The 16,204-nt window shown below is 38.4% G+C and overlaps 3 protein-coding genes and 1 long non-coding RNA gene across 8 annotated transcripts in view; 3 read left to right on the top strand and 1 right to left on the bottom strand.

Moving 5' to 3' along the window:
• LOC113644064 (transcriptional repressor p66-alpha-like) overlaps positions 1 to 881 on the top strand; it is a 4,752-nt gene extending 3,871 nt beyond the window's left edge. Inside the window, exon 3 of the mRNA XM_027148585.2 lies at positions 1 to 881. This exon is cut by the window's left edge and continues 285 nt beyond it. The gene's annotated coding sequence lies outside the window, so the exon portion shown is untranslated.
• Positions 882 to 1,066: 185 nt separating this feature from the next.
• wdr48b (WD repeat domain 48b) lies at positions 1,067 to 10,781 on the top strand. 3 transcript variants are annotated; one of them, XM_027148573.2, is made up of 19 exons: positions 1,067 to 1,218; positions 1,893 to 2,033; positions 3,195 to 3,270; positions 4,580 to 4,662; positions 4,761 to 4,890; positions 4,982 to 5,070; positions 5,315 to 5,416; positions 5,512 to 5,736; positions 6,132 to 6,206; positions 6,339 to 6,441; positions 6,951 to 7,048; positions 7,128 to 7,235; positions 7,317 to 7,413; positions 7,498 to 7,593; positions 7,705 to 7,810; positions 8,059 to 8,146; positions 8,297 to 8,373; positions 9,299 to 9,491; positions 9,599 to 10,781. In XM_027148573.2, the coding sequence occupies exons 1-19, from the start codon at positions 1,171 to 1,173 to the stop codon at positions 9,692 to 9,694; spliced, it is 2,031 nt and encodes a 676-aa protein (XP_027004374.2). In that variant the 5' UTR covers positions 1,067 to 1,170; the 3' UTR covers positions 9,695 to 10,781. The 3 variants fall into 3 exon arrangements, with proteins under 3 accessions (XP_027004374.2, XP_027004373.2, XP_047666701.1); XM_027148572.2 differs by having other exon boundaries at positions 3,192 to 3,270; XM_047810745.1 differs by lacking the exon at positions 1,067 to 1,218 and adding an exon at positions 1,562 to 1,582 and having other exon boundaries at positions 3,192 to 3,270.
• On the bottom strand, positions 10,585 to 16,204 carry blvra (biliverdin reductase A). Of its 3 annotated transcripts, none has more exons than XM_027148575.2 (7): positions 16,064 to 16,204; positions 14,434 to 14,557; positions 12,714 to 12,833; positions 12,541 to 12,638; positions 12,339 to 12,446; positions 12,095 to 12,263; positions 10,585 to 11,483 (listed from the first exon to the last, which is right to left on the bottom strand). In XM_027148575.2, the coding sequence occupies exons 2-7, from the start codon at positions 14,550 to 14,552 to the stop codon at positions 11,219 to 11,221; spliced, it is 879 nt and encodes a 292-aa protein (XP_027004376.2). In that variant the 5' UTR covers positions 14,553 to 14,557; positions 16,064 to 16,204; the 3' UTR covers positions 10,585 to 11,218. The 3 variants fall into 3 exon arrangements, with proteins under 3 accessions (XP_027004376.2, XP_047666709.1, XP_027004375.2); XM_047810753.1 differs by lacking the exon at positions 16,064 to 16,204 and adding an exon at positions 15,607 to 15,759 and having other exon boundaries at positions 10,585 to 11,517; XM_027148574.2 differs by lacking the exon at positions 16,064 to 16,204 and adding an exon at positions 15,607 to 15,759.
• On the top strand, positions 12,830 to 14,210 carry LOC113644065. The gene is made up of 2 exons (XR_003440932.2): positions 12,830 to 13,687; positions 14,018 to 14,210. It is a non-coding gene; the product is annotated as an uncharacterized LOC113644065 (long non-coding RNA).

The raw sequence follows: 16,204 nt of genomic DNA, 5'->3' as shown, positions 1-16,204 counted from the left end.
CTGCTTTTCTTCTTCTCCTTCTTTTTCATTTGGTCAACCTGATAAGTGAAACAGCAGGTTATGGTGACACTTAAGAATTACATTATAAATTTCTGGTCAACTCCTAACAGGAAGTCTTGTGACCCCCAAGTCAGAGAAGGGGGCAGTTTGTTTCGTTTCCTTGGATTTTCTTGTTGTTGTTGTTGTTGTTTTTTTTTGTCCCCTTCATGTTTTCCAATTTTGGTCTTTAACCTCTGTTGTTTTACATCAAGATGGTATAGAAAAGTGTTCTCCGGTCCTTTCTGAAAGTTTTATTTCCGACACAATCAAGTGCAGAACCTGCAGAGGTGTGGCATGTGGATTGGATGGAATGAAAACCAGCAGCCATACCAGATATTCTAAAGATTCTGCACCATGTCTGGCTCCTGATTAGTTACGATTGGAGACTCCTTGCTTACACACATCCTCCTTCCATAGTTAAGTTCACGATTCATGCACACGTTTAATAAGTTTTAGATGATAATTCCTGATGATAAATGATAATTTTAGATGATATTTTTTTGTTTGTTCTCCTGTTTGCACCTAAAAGTTTAGGAAAATGTTTTTGCTTCAATTTATTTATTGTTAGAAACTGTATAATAGAAAATTTGAAATAAATTTTGTCTTGAAAACATGCTTTGGTTAAAACAAAATACAAGAATCGGAAGATTTTCTGTCATTACTTTCATATGTCTTCTGGTGGTTAGTTATTTTGTGCTCAATACTATATTTATTATATAATACTACACTTAATACTTGTTGAGTACATTCTAGTTTGTCAATTTGCTTTTAAAGACTTTTAATAAAAATAAACCGTTCTTGTTTGTCCGAAGAATAAAAATCAGCACGCTATCAAATGTAAAGAGGCTAATTCATTCTTTCTCTGGTAATGACAAATGTCTTTTAAATCCACCAATAAGAGGATGCTATAGGATTACACAATGCTTCCAAGATAACTACAAGGAAAAGTATACATCAAGTCTGATGAACTTTAACTTGAAGATGTTTACACAGCTACATTAGCATACAATGACATGTAGACCCTAACAATATGGCCGACGCGTTGACGTTGACACAAAGTTTTCCCTGTGTCCCGGATGTCGTACTTATGTCCCGGATGTGATGCTGTTTAGTTGAGTGTCAACATGAAAGATGGCGACCCATCACAGGCAAAACGCTGCTGGTCGGAGGAAAGTCCAGGTAATAATTTTATTAGGCATTTTACTAGTTTTAATATTCACATGTTATCAGCTCTTGAGGATTTTAGAAAGATATTTATTTTCGTATTTATCTAAATTAAATCACTGTCGCTTCCGTAAACCAAATCAAAGTGCATGTTGGGTAATGCAGGGCTAATTTACGGTATATTCCCTTTTCCGCACCTGTATTGTGTCAAATTCGGTTTCCTGCACACTGATTGGCTGCTTACTCGCACTCACAAGCTGTTTCATAGATTGATCTCTTTTTTGGCCAATCGTGTTGCAGTAGGCGGAATTGGATTGTCTGAATACGGGTTGGAAAGAAAACCCTCATGTTTTGCTAGCATATTAGCTAGACATTTTTTGTATGTATTTTTTTTAATTAAACTACTTTGTTTATTATTTACATATTATATTATTTTGCTATAACCACCATGTTAAGTGTGTGTGGGTTTGTTTTAATTAACACAAAGGCGTTGCTTTTATTAGGCGCACAGCTAGTTACAAACTAGCATAATGGGGATGTGAGGGTTCATGGCACGCTTTTATTTCAAGCACACATCTGATTGGGAGAAACTTGTGATGAATGTAGAAGCGTTTGTGCCTGGAGGAAAAGGTGGATGTTAGATAAGTGATGGGTTTAAAGTGTAAAGTTATGTTGCTGTGTGCTTTCAGGTTTCCTATGTGATAAGAGATGAGGTAGAGAAGTGCAATCGTAATGGGGTGAACGCCCTGCAACTGGATCCGACTCTGAACCGCCTCTTCACCGCGGGCAGAGACTCCATCATCCGCATATGGAGCATCAATCAGCACAAAGTACAGCAAACTTCACTCACAGCACTCCGAATAGACCTCAAAATAGAATTGTATTAAATTAGATTACCAAAGTTTTTTTTTTAGTTATCAGAATAGATTATAGTACATTTTAGGAAGAATACAGTCAAACTACAATGAAGTAGTATTAAGAATAGAGTTGTATTAGAATACCATAGAGTTTTATCATAATAGAACACGAGACATTTTTGTGACAATATAGTAGAATAGAGTTTTATCAGAATAGAAAACAACACATTTAAGAAGAATACAGTTTGACTACAATGAAGTTGTATTAAGAATAGAGTTGTATTAGAATACCATAGAGATTTATCATAGTAGAATGCAACACATTTTTGTGACAATATAGCAGAATAGAGTTTTATGTCAGAATAGATTATAGTACATTTTTGGAAGAATACAGTCAGACTGCAATGAAGTTGTATTAGAATACCATAGAGTTTATTATAATAGAATACAACACATTTTTCTGACAATATAGTAGAATGGAGTTTAATCAGAATAGAAAACACATTTTGGAAGAATACATTCATACTACAATGAAGTAATATTAAGAATAGAGTTGTATTAGAATACCATAGAGATTTGTCATAATAGAATGCAACACATTTTTGTGACAATATAGCAGAATAGAGTTTTATCAGAATAGAATACAGTACATTTTTGATAGAATAGTTTTAGCGGACTAGAATGCAGTGGAGTTCAGTGCTAAATTAGAATTAGAGTTTAGTCAAAATAGAATATTATAAAAAATTATTTTATTATAATAGAATACAACACGTTTTGGTACAATAGAGCAGAATAGAGTTTTATCAGAATAGAATACATTTTTGCCAGAATAGGGTTTTATCTGGAAAAAAATAGCTGTATTAAATTTGAACGCAACAGGTTTATCAGAATTGAGTTAATAGAATAGTTTTATTAAATTGTACTTAGAGTTTTATCAGAAGAGAATGGAAAGATAAAGTAGTTCCTTATAATCAGCACTCATGTATACTGTGTACCTCATTCACAATCTAGTGCTGCTGCATCACTTAGATTAAACTGTCCACATGACTGCTGACATCATCATCCTCACACGTCATGTGTAAGAAACAACGTAAGGTTCTGGTATAATGTAACCACTGGGTTTTATTGCAGCAGGATCCGTATATAGCTTCGATGGAGCACCACACTGACTGGGTTAATGATATAGTACTCTGCTGTAATGGAAAAACATGTAAGTCTTATCTGAAGTTTTATTATATTTTTATGTGAATTATTTCAAAGTCACAGACTTGAAGACTTACTGATTTTATTTAATTACTATAACTGCCTGACCTACTGAATCAATTGACTTACTGTCTGACTTATCTACTAAATGTATTACATTTATTATTATTGGAGGACTTCCTGATTTGCTGACTGACATCCTGCTGACAGACTTAGACCCACTGACGGTCTTAATGACATAATGACTGTCCTACATATCTACTGTATTAACTGACCAACCTACATATCTGGCTTATTACTTATGTACTGAGTGACTTGTTTATCTAATGACTTAATTACTTATTACTGACTGACTAACTGCCTTGATGAGTTACTGACAGATTTTAGCACTTGATGACTTAATAACTTACTTATCAATTGACTTAACGACTTATTACTGATTTAAAGACTGAGTATTTACTGACTGACTTAATGATTGACCTACTTAACTAACTGCTTAACGTATTGCTGATTTGCTGTCAGAATACTTACTGAGTTACTGACTGATGTAATGACTTGCTACTCGTTTTTTACTACTGATTTACTGACAGAGTGATTGACCTAATGACTTACTACTGAATTACTGACTGACCTAATGACATATTACTGATTTATTGACTGAAATAATGACTTATTACTGATTTACTGACTGAAATAATGACTTATTACTGATTTACTGACTGACTTAATGACTTATTACTGATTTACTGACTGACTTAATGACTTATTACTGATTTACTGACTGACTTAATGACTTATTGCTGATTTACTGACTGACTTAATGACTTATTTCTGATTTACTGAATGACTTATTACTGATTTACTGACCGACAATGACTTATTAATTATTTACTGACTGAATTAATGACTTATTACTGATTTACTGACTGACTTAATGACTTATTACTGATTTACTGACTGACTTAATGACTTGTTACTGATTAAATGATAGACCTAATGACTTATTACTGATTTAATGACTGATCTAATGAATTATTACTGATTCACTGACTGACCTACTGCCATTACTGAATTTCTGACTGACCTAATGACTCATTACTGATTTAACGACTGACTTAATGACTTATTACTGATTTAATGACTGTCTCCATGACTTATTACTGATGTAATGACTGTCTTCATGACTTATTACTGATTTACTGACTGACCTAATGACTTATTACTGATTTACTGACTGTCTTGCTTGCTTACTGACTTGCTTAATTGGTAAAGTTCTCTGATGTGGGTTACATCTTTTTTTTTTTTTTTCCCTGTAGTGATTTCAGCTTCATCAGATACTACAGTTAAAGTGTGGAACGCACATAAAGGCTTCTGCATGTCCACATTAAGAACTCATAAGGTTACCAGTTCATATAAATCACACACTGTTTACTTATTATGTGTAAAGTTCTATAATTTTTCTATGAGGATTATGATGATAAATGTTTTGTGTATAAGGACTATGTCAAAGCCCTGGCTTATGCAAATGACAAGGAGCTGGTGGCGTCCGCCGGGCTGGACCGACAGATCTTTCTGTGGGACGTAAACACACTCACGGCTTTGACCGCCTCCAATAACACAGTTACCAGTGAGCTGACATCTCTCACCTCTTGAGGATTTGACACGTTATAATCAATACTGAGCTAATCTGATCGATTATGACCTGTTTTTCGTGGCAGCTTCCTCTCTGAGTGGGAACAAAGACTCGATCTACAGCCTTGCTATGAACCAGTTGGGCACCGTCATAGTCTCAGGATCAACCGAAAAGGTCTGAGATTTTTGTTTTCCTCCCCTAAAAGCAGACTAACACTCAGGGGGCCAAGCACCGTAATTTTGCAGCTTGCTTTTGTTGATTAGTGGCTTTGTAAACGTTTAAGGTTTAGTGTGTCTATGTCTTATTCTGTTTTACAGTTTGTACTCCAACATCTGTCACATCAAAGCTCGTGGTTTGCTAGGAACCGGAACAGCATATGCTCATTACTGTCTTTTACTGTCTTTTTTTATTTTGGCAGGTCCTAAGGGTCTGGGATCCTCGGACATGCGCTAAACTCATGAAGCTGAAAGGACACACAGACAACGTGAAGTCATTATTATTAAACAGAGATGGTACTCAGGTAGGTGTTTTAACTTCACCTCCATCTCTGGTCTGTTGGATGAAGTGTTCATTTGGAGCGTTAACCTGGTTTATGTTGTACCTGTCTACATCCAGTGTCTGTCCGGGAGCTCGGATGGTACCATACGACTGTGGTCTCTGGGTCAGCAGCGCTGCATCGCTACGTACCGTGTACATGACGAGGGCGTGTGGGCGCTGCAGGCCAACGAAGCCTTTACACACGTCTACTCAGGAGGACGTGACCGTAAGGTCTACTGCACAGACCTGCGCAACCCAGACATCCGTGTACTCCTATGTGAAGAGAAGGCTCCTGTTCTCAGAGTGAGTGGTGATTTATCTTTTTACATTAGTGCCACCTGGTGGCCAAATTAATGTATGAATCCATAATGGGGCCCCCCCCCCCCCCAAAAAAAAAAAAAAAAAAAAAAACTAATTCCTTTCCACATATGGGTCTTTTAGGTCTGTCATATCATTATAATGTAAACCTAAGGGATGCAGATAACGACCAGGAAGACAAGCCAGATTAAACCAAATTTAACCATTAGCACTGTTTCATCCCTAATGTTTCAGCTTCCGCAATTATTTTCAGGAAGTCCAGTATCTTTAGGATAATTTGTCAGGCTGTTATCACGTATCTTCGGATTTGAAGCCAAAACCGTTTCCGGGGGAATTAATTCTGTCTTTGTGTCTTGTCGCCTTCTAACCCTTGTGTTCAGATGGAGCTGGACCGCTCAGCAGACCCTCCTCCTGCCATCTGGGTGTCCACAACCAAATCTTGCGTTAACAAATGGGTACTGCTGAGACGCATATCGACATTTAAAGACTAACATCCTGATTCTTGATTGGTTCTAATACTCTGTGGTTTCTATAGTAACATTACACCTTCAAATTTTTTCTTCTCACGCTTGCTTTTTCTCCATCAGCCTTTGAAGGGAATGCACAACTTCCGAGCATCGGGGGACTACGACAACGATTGCAGCGCCCCTCTGACCCCACTGTGTACACAACCTGAGCAGGCTATTAAAGGTAAACTCAACTCAAGCCCATTTCCTGTTAGACAGAGCTAGTGACATGTCTCTTCTGAGCTCTTACATTTAGGACATTAGTGGGTGGGCCATTGTCGCCAAAGGTGTGATAATTCATTAGTATTCGTGGGCGTTGACACTCCCATTCAAACAAAAAGTGTCGACAAATTAATCAGTGTGTAGTTTTATGTGAATGTATGAACAACAATGATTTTCACAACAAAGTCGTAACAAAGTCTCAGGTCTACATAACCCAGGGTAGAAAAGTCTGCAAAAGTAAACTTAAATATGTGTTTTATGGACCTGTTGAACATCTCAAAAATACAAACATATACATGCATGTTGCTTGTATATTGTCGTGGCAAAACGTGTCGAATCAAGTGAAATTAGAGTTTTGCCATTAATATGTTATTGGGTACTGAAATAAGGTCAATGAACATGGCATGTCACAATCGCTAGGGTTTTAAAAAAAGGTGACCGACGTCTAAGGGTTTCTTTGTGTGTTTGTAGGTGGTGCCAGTATTATTCAGTGTCACATCCTGAACGACAAGAGACACATCCTCACCAAAGACACCAACAACAACGTGGCATTCTGGGATGTGCTCAAGGTCAAGCTCTGCGTAATTGATTTTTATGAAGTATTCTGTTTTTTTCCTGGAGGCTTGACGACGCGTTTGATTTCATTAGGCGTGTAAAGGGGAGGACCTCGGCAAAGTGGAGTTCGACGAGGAGATCAAGAAGCGCTTCAAGATGGTCTATGTGCCCAACTGGTTTTCGGTGGACCTTAAAACAGGGGTGAGTGTCCGCTTAAGAGGGCTTTTTTTTTTTTTAATAGAAGCAAATTTAAAAAATGTGACGTATTTTGTCACTTCTTAGATGCTGACTATCACGTTGGATGAGAGCGACTGCTTTGCCGCCTGGGTGTCCGCCAAAGATGCCGGCTTTACAAGTCCGGATGGTTCGGACCCGAAGCGTAAGCTCTCTTTGCTGATGAACTTTTTTGGACGGTCTTTTGTTCGAACCGCAGCTGGTTTAGTATGTTATTTTTTTCACCCAGTAAATCTAGGAGGACTGCTGCTCCAAGCTCTGCTCGAGTTCTGGCCTCGAACACACATCAATCAGATGGAAGAGGAGGAAGGAGAAGTTAATCACGGTAAAAGCTCACATCTAAAAAAAAAAAAAAAAGCAAAATAATAAAACACGATTACACAAGGTTAGAGATTTTTTTTTTCCGGATCCGTGTCCGGTTTCTTTGCTTCTGTAGTCAACGGTGAGCCAGAGAACCGGCTTCAGAAAGGCAACGGCTATTTCCAGGTGCCTCCACACACTCCGGTGATCTTCGGCGAGGCAGGGGGAAGGACGCTGTTCAGGTAAGCCCAGATTTTCAGTGAGTACCTGAGGATTTTTATTTTAACTTCACTTTTATTGAATTTTTTTATCACGTTTAACTGCAAATTTCTTCACGGTCAGTATTTTCTATCCCTTAAGCAACTAATCTAAATCCGTGTAAATTTCCGCCGACGTCCGTTTTGGATTCAAGTCCCCAAGATTTTCAAACACAGAGGAATTTGTGTTTAAATGAAATGAACAACTTCCGCTTGTCTTTGTTTCCCTGTAGGTTGTTGTGTCGAGACTCCGGTGGAGAAACGGAGTCCATGTTGCTTAATGAAACCGTTCCTCAGTGGGTCATTGACATAACCGTTGACGTGAGTGTTTAAATGTTTGGTAGCTGTCACTTAAACAGTTTACATATACTTGTATTCGCTATTTGCTCATTACGTAGGTGTGTATCTCTGCTTTCATCATCATCATATTACAAAAGTGTCTAATCGATTTGTTTTTGTCTTGTGTTCTAGAAAAACATGCCTAAATTCAACAAGATCCCGTTCTACCTACAGCCTCACTCATCCTCCGGGGCAAAAACGCTCAAGAAGTAATGCACCTTTTTCTTTACGATACGTTTCTTTATCTATCTCTATCTCATCTTTTGAGTTCTCATTATTCCAAGATGCATTGTTTTGAGTTATCTCTTTATTACGAGATATTTTATTTTATTTATTTTATTTAGTTCAAGATGACTCAAAATAACATCCTGTTAAGGGGGGGCACGGTGGCTTAGTGGTTAGCATGTTCGCCTCACACCTCTAGGGTTGGGGGTTCGATTCCCGCCTCTGCCTTGTGTGTGTGGAGTTTGCATGTTCTCCCCGTGCCTCGGGGGTTTCCTCCGGGTACTCCGGTTTCCTCCCCTGGTCCAAAGACATGCATGGTAGGTTGATTGGCATCGATGCCTGATGACGCCTGAGATAGGCACAGGCTCCCCGTGACCCGAGGTAGTTCAGATATGCGGTAGAATATGAATGAATAAACATCCTGTTAATTTAAGAGATTGTTAGTTATCTTGTTTTTCCTCCCTAAGATTATATTTTGACTCACTATCTTGTTATCTCAAGACATTAACTTGTTTCGAGAGATGTTCTTTTGATCTATCTCGTTATTTCAAACCATCGTGGTTATCTTGTTCGAAGATGTTATTTGGAGTTATGTTATTTTAAACTCTCTCATTTAAAAAAAAAATTCATATTTTTTTTCATAAAGACGTTTAATTATATGTCATTATCGGTTCTGGGCTTCTGTGTAAATTGATGTCCTTTTAAAAACTTTTAACATGTTTTCTGCTCTACGATGGAGACGTTTTCCAAGATAAAGTCATCGGTCATATTTAAATCTAGAAAAGTTAAACTAACTCCATTGATAGAAACGTTGCTAAGCTTCACGCCACCAAATTGCGATATCATCAAACTGTACGGAGGGATTTTCTTTCGGTTAGAGTTAACACGTACGTCCCCCGGCATGTTTAGGGACCGTCTGTCGGCCAGCGACATGCTGCAGGTGAGGAAGGTGATGGAGCACGTCTATGAGAAGATCATCAACCTGGACACGGAGTCTCAGACCACAAGCTCATCGGGAACGGAGAAGCCCGGAGAGCAGGAGAAGGAAGAAGACATGGCCATGCTCGCTGAGGAAAAAATCGAACTCATGTGCCAGGATCAGGTCTCTCTTCTCTCTCTCTCACACACACACACACACAGACAGAGTTTGTTCTATTTAACCTGCTTTTAGATGCTTATGTAATTTGTTTTCTACCTTCTTTTTTTTAGGTTCTGGATCCAAACATGGACTTGAGGACCGTGAAGTATTTTATCTGGAAGAGCGGCGGAGACCTGACGCTTCACTACAGACAGAAGTCTACGTGAGGGTGATGGCAGCAAACGTGTTTTTTTTTTTTTGTTTGTTTTCTTCGTCAGTTCGCTTACGGAGAGCGTTCAGCGCCATTCCTCTTCTCTCGCCGTGATCCTGGAAACAGACATTGTACAGTATGCTAATCCAGGACATTGCTCTCTTTTTAAAAAAAAAAAAAAAAAAAAAAAAAACAAAATTTTTGTCACATTTTCCTTTTTTTTTCTTTTCATTTAAATATTTCCAGTCGGTTGATGACGCAAGAAGACATACAAGTTTGTTCACTCAAAGAATTTCCAAACCTGCTTGGAATTTCTGTTAAAGTAGTCCAGGAAAAAAAAAAAAGAAATGCTAACGTCAGGTGGACGTGTCTTTTGACCGATTGTGTCCGAGATTAGTTAGCGTCAGACTTCTAATTAACTCTAGCATTAATAACGTTAGAGATCAAACCGTTTTTTTTTTTTTTAGTTAAATATCAAAATAAATCATCCGGCATCCGAATCGAATCCGATGTTCAGAGGTACTTCAAAAGTTTCCATCCATCAGTTCCTCCTTCTTTTTCTTTCTATTCAACCGTAAACAAAACCGACGTCCTTTTACGAAGCCCGGTCTGTTCGTTTTTAAAGACTTTATCGTGAATCTCTTCTTGTTTATAGATTAGTTTGCTTTCTTATACTGGGTGAATAAGATGAACAGTATTTTTGAAGAGGGACAAAACAAAAAAGGTCTCGGCTCATGTGGCCTAGCTGATTATTCGTCATCTTAAACAGGAGGTACAGTCAGGGTGTGACGTCTTACTTCTCCACCAAGTCATCATCTTATCATACCTGATATGTTCTGTATGCATTTCTGGCCACGAGCTTCAGGATCTCACAGGTTTCACTCTGTTTATTCCACACGACCACGGCTTCTTGAACTTTTTTTTATTTTACTGTGTTATCATTTGTGCAAGACTGGACAATATATAAAAAAAAGGGTAGAAAACCACAAAATGAGGCTAAATATAAATGATGTATATAAATATTGTATATTTTGTATTATAGCTAGACAGATATTATGTTATATGTAATGTTCTTAACCTAAATACAGGATCATGGAACTGTGTGCTAACTTGTGTGTTTGTGGAATTTAAACATTATGCTGTTATCCTAATAATAATAATAATAAGTTTCACTATGTAGCGTAGGTCTAAACCCAGTAATATAATGCACTTTACACATGCATTTATTCTATTTATTTTTGTTTAAATATCTTAAGAGGTCACAAGGCTGCTTAGGCTGTGCTTAAAACCGAACCCACGTCACGTCGCCTGGATGCACTGTTCCAGCAAGACGTGCTTTAACTTGGTGTCAGAGCTTCAGGAATATGTAGCTGTATTAGAAAAAAAAATTTCAAACTTGTTATTAATGCTGCGACTTTTTGACCTCGGCATGAATTGCTAGCGTGTATAAAAGCTACGAGATAGAATCCCTGATTCGGATCTATGGGTTCATGTATGGTCCTGCCCCGCCCCTTTCCCTTTCTCTCTCTTCTAAGTTATTTCAGGCCGTCGTGCCCTGACAGTGTGTTCTGATCTCCTCAGCCAGCTCGAAGCAGTGAAGGATTCGACTCCTCTCTGCTTGGAGTTGTTCTGGTGGCACGGAGCCCTGCAGCTTGCTCCCGAACAGCACCGTGTCCTGCATGAACAATCCCACGGGCTCCTGGACGCCGACCGGAAACTCGGTCATGGTGCAGGTGCTGAAGCGCAGGTGGATGTGTTTGCCGCGGCTCAAGCCTTCGGCACGTTCCTCTGTCCAGGTCAGGGGTCTGCGCGGAACACGTATATACAAAAGACAGAGATCTGCACGATTGTACCTCGATTATGACGATTATTATGCGTTCCTGTAGGTATTTTGAGTCATTATGCTGTTATTTCAGGAAATGTTAGTTATCTTGGTTATTTGGAGTTATCTTGTTAATACAAGACATTTTTTTAGTTATCGCCTTGATTTTCTAGGCATTGTTTATCGTTACGACATCATAACTTGTTATTTCAAGATAGCTCAATATAACACCCCGTTATTTAAAGACAGCACCTCACTTTTCCCCTAGACATTGTCATTCTCAAGATATGTTAGTTTGTAATTGGTGTCTTGTCATTTTGACATTATTTTGAATTATCTCATTATTTTAAGATAGCTAAAAAAATTATCCTGTTATTTCAAGACATTGAGTTCTCATTTTTCTACACGTTATTATCGAGTTATGTTATTTTATCTCATGATTTCAAAACAACAATTTCAACACTTATTTCAAGTCACTGGGATTGAGTTAGTTCAAATGATGTGCTGAGAATTTACTAATTTTTAATTCCACAATGCTAAACTTGTGGCTAGGAGCTAGCGTCATAGTTTGAGTCTGTGTAATAGTGGACTCACTTCTGGTCTTTGGTTAACAGTTGGACCGTCATCTTTGAGTGTTTCTTCTCCGGCTGTTCGTCCATTGTCGCTGCTTTAACGCTGAGCTCTCCAAAAAGATCCACCAGCCAGGTAAGTCGGGACATGCCGCTGAACGCGAGGAACCCAGACCCACTCTTTAGTGGACCTCCTGCGCCGGGACACGAAACAGGGGATAAACATGGTCACGTGCTGCCGTGGGGAGAACTTGCAGATGTGATCGTACCTGTGAAATGCAGGCTTCCTTCTTCCAGCTGCTTTCCAGCTACATCTTTCTTCAGCTGCTTGAAGGCAGGAGTGAGGAGCTCGATGTGCTCCTCGTGCAGGATTAAACCTGGAGACGAGATCGATCCCTTAGGTTCGGTGGTGTTTCTATTGCCGCTGAGTCATTTTACGTATTTTAGACTTATGACTGAATATTCGCTCACCCTTCCTTTGTGCCTGGGCCATGAGGTCAGCGACGGCGTTGTAGCTGAGCACCATGGGATATTCCACAGACACGTGTTTCCCTGCTTCAAGAAAAGGGCTGAGCGAAAATAAATGAATCTATTAATTTTTCCTGCTAGAGGTTTATTATTTGTTTGTTATTCAGCACAGGCACCTGATGTAGTCTTCATGGCTGGTGTTTTCTGTGCAGATGAAGGCCACCTGAACGTCACTGCGGGTCAGCGCCTCCTCCAGAGGCATCTGTCGGACTCCCTGCACCTCATCCAGCATCCTCCTACATGCAGGAAAGCCATTAAACAAAATCTTTGACAGTAGACCTACGCTTAGAGACGCGAGGCTACATCGGGTTTTACGCACCGAAAAACGTCACAACAACGTCCTCCATTTACAGTTCACAAATCGCCTTGAACCACTTTGTAGATACAGTTCCTGATTTATACATCGAATGGTTTATTTTTTTAATTCACATAAACCGATTATTAACGTGAGTATTCCCATTGGTTATATCTTGTCGGAACTCAGAGCCCGCCTCCGAGTGGACATATGGCAGGGTGCACCGCACTTTCAGACCTTTAGCCGAATATTAAATATTAACTATTTACTATTAAATGAACTATTTAACAATTTATTTAAACTAAACTTTATGGTTAACACTAAAATTGATACAAATTAAACAATGAGAAGACTCTCCAATGAGAATGAGCGAACTTCTTTATTGCAACCAATCAGCCAACAAGTCCATTGAGCTCAAGGAAAAATTAAGTCAAAAGCGATCAAATGAAAAAACCCAAGCGAGCATCCCTCTGCCACCCAAAACATTCGAACAAAAAAAAAGCAAGCAAGCAAGCAAAAAGCCCCCTCCAAAGGAACTCTCCTCAATATAAGACCTCCCCTTATTTCCCAGAAAAACAAGTAAGTTTGCCCTTTTAATTTATCAGAAAAACAAGTCTGCCCTGTTGTTTTTCCCGACTTACTTCCTCATTGTTATTAAAATGTATGCTTTGTTAAAAATGTTAAAAATGTGCATCCACAGATCATCTTGTCTCTTCTTATTCTTGAGTTATTTGCCACTCGGTCTTCCATAACACAGACGTCTTGTGAATTAATCCTCTTTTACAGCTACAATGAGTAAGTTTCCTTATTTCATTTCTAACTATTCTATGCTGTATATGATTTCTACTGATTATATAATTGATTGATTATATGTTCTCTTTATGAGTTGGAATTATGATAAGTTCTTGATTATATCGGTTATGTTGTATTGCTGTTTTTTGCTAAGCCATTGCTGTTATAATGTTGCTTTGTATATAAGTGTTGTTCTATGTTGACTCCTTAAGCTTACTGAACCTATGAACTGAACATTATGATCCCAGTCTGTCCCTTTCCAGACTGGGCTTGCATGTGCATATTTTAAGCCTTAGTTTCTCTATTTCTACTAAATTTCTACTTTTCCCTTAGACCCTGAATCTCAGAATCAGCAGGATTCAGCCTGATTCAGCTGTCTCGCCCTACTCCCTTCATGAGTCCTGTTTCAGCTAAACTTTTGACTTGAACTTACTTCCTCACACATTGTTGATCAGAGAGCTCAGACTGACTAGGCTGGTTATTTTTTACTAAGTTTATGATTACAATAAACATCTTTTCTTGTTTACATCTGGCCTACAACATCGCCTACATATGTCTTATGACACCAATTGTATTATTTTGCAAGGCTTAATACTTTACTTTGGTTATAGTATTGTAAGGAATAATACTTTAATTATTTTTACTAAGATTTTTCACAACAATCTCCTCCAGTGGTTCCACCATTTTAAGCTAGACAGATAGTTTCATGGATGTGATAGTTGTGTTGAAATAGTCAAAACGACACTGACCTAGACACCAAGCCCTTAAGAGTGAAGATTTCCGCAGCGCTGGAAGCCAGTGGTGTGAGAAGGTCTCGGATCCTGACCTTACCTGCTATGCCGACGCCGACCACCACACAACCAAACATGTTACCTGAGGAAATAAAAATTCTAACCTGAATGAAGTGAGCCAGGCAAAAGATAACACAATAGAAAACTAATTTCCCAACATATCTGCCCGTGTTTCATAAGGTCTTCTAGATTTTGCTCAGTATGTGTGAAGAAACCCTGAACTTTTCTTTTGGTTAATGTTATAGCATGGATTGGCCTTTGGAGAATGAATGTCTTAGCAGTGACAAAACATTAAAATAGGGTCTGAACACGGGCTGGTGTGTGTTTGCTTGATAAGCTTTAAGACGCTATCAGTCATCATTCATGTGGACAAACGAACACTGTCAGTCATAATCATGCATGCCCATGTTTAGAGATGTATACAATACAAAGACTTCCAACTGCATACACTGAAACACATTCCATTTATATTCATGGTGAACTTATGAAATCGATTTGACTCAATGATCAAGAGATGAGCGACTCTCCTGAACCTGGTTCACCGAGTCAATTGTTTCATAGAACAAAAAATGAACGAATTTCCTGAACTTGATTTTAATGAACGGGAGATGAGCGAATCTCCTTAACTTGATTCATTGAACAAGAGATGAGCAACTCTCCTGAACCTGATTCACTGAAGGAGAGATGAAAGAATCTCCTGAACCTGATTCACTTAGTCAACTGATTCATAAAACAGATGAACACATTTCCTGAACCTGATTTTAATGAACTCGACATGAGCGAATCTTCTTAGCCTTATTTATTATAGCACCCGAGTCATTGAACAAGAGATGTGTGAATCTCCTGAACACAATTCACTGACTCAACTGCTTCATTTAACAAAAAAAGAGCGAATCTCATGAACCAGCTCCACTGAGTCAACCGTTTCACTTTACGAAGTATACTTTGACTTCAGTTTCCAATCACTTTCTTATGGAAGTGTGGACAAATAGGGCGACTTTTAAAGCCTATAATCGTTTTATAACGACTATATGGGTCATACTATTGTACAGTATATTAACCCACAAAATAGCCGAAGACCTCTATTATAAAAAAAATGTTCTGGTCTGAACTGGCATGATTTTTACTCACCTATGAGACGTCTGGTCTTAACTTGAACGTTTACTCTATAATGTAACTTCTGTACAGTTTCATTTACACAACACCTCTAAAATTACAGAAGTGGTTCAGACTGACGCATGCGCAGATAGAAGGGACTGGTCTGCACAATAGCGACATCTAGTGGCCAAAATCATTTACATTTACATTTACAGCATTTGACAGACGCCCTTATCCGATGGTGGAACCAATAATGAAATGCAACTACTCGCCCTGTCTGCTGCAGCATTTTTAGTTTCATATGCAATATTAATATATGATTAAAAGTTCTATTTAAGCATAAAAACCTCTCATGCTTCTATTATAATTTACAGATGTTTGTAAAAGACCTATTGACTAACACATTTCCCATTAAGTATATAACGTCTACGCTGTAAAATACATGTTTACATTATTACTTATATATTATCATCAGTTATTTAATATTCACCATTAGTTATAACTTCCGAAAGCAATTATGTTGCCGTCAAAAACGACGCTTTTGACGCCACTGGTCACATGTTCATAAAGAACCGAGCCGAACCGATTCAAACCGAGTCGAATCCTGCTTTGCTCAAGCAGGATTTGGTTA

The sequence above is a fragment of the Tachysurus fulvidraco genome, chromosome 1, assembly GCF_022655615.1.
Source record: "Tachysurus fulvidraco isolate hzauxx_2018 chromosome 1, HZAU_PFXX_2.0, whole genome shotgun sequence".
Classification (NCBI taxonomy): Eukaryota; Metazoa; Chordata; class Actinopteri; order Siluriformes; family Bagridae; genus Tachysurus; species Tachysurus fulvidraco.
The sequence above is the reverse complement of the archived record's forward strand: the minus strand, read 5'-3'. Positions and strand labels throughout refer to the sequence as shown.

What these genes read in the sequence shown, in the direction of transcription:
- wdr48b (XM_027148572.2), top strand. Translation starts at nt 1,171, where the DNA reads ATGGCGACCCATCACAGGCAAAACGCTGCTGGTCGGAGGAAAGTCCAG. An exon ending in GGAGCATCAATCAGCACAAA is followed by an intron (nt 2,034 to 3,191) that starts GTACAGCAAACT and finishes GTTTTATTGCAG; the next exon opens with CAGGATCCGTATATAGCTTC. An exon ending in TCTCAGGATCAACCGAAAAG is followed by an intron (nt 5,071 to 5,314) that starts GTCTGAGATTTT and finishes TTATTTTGGCAG; the next exon opens with GTCCTAAGGGTCTGGGATCC.
- blvra (XM_027148575.2), bottom strand. Translation starts at nt 14,552, where the DNA reads ATGTTTGGTTGTGTGGTGGTCGGCGTCGGCATAGCAGGTAAGGTCAGG. An exon ending in GGCCCAGGCACAAAGGAAGG is followed by an intron (nt 12,447 to 12,540) that starts GTGAGCGAATAT and finishes TCTCGTCTCCAG; the next exon opens with GTTTAATCCTGCACGAGGAG. An exon ending in CTGTTAACCAAAGACCAGAA is followed by an intron (nt 11,484 to 12,094) that starts GTGAGTCCACTA and finishes TGTTCCGCGCAG; the next exon opens with ACCCCTGACCTGGACAGAGG.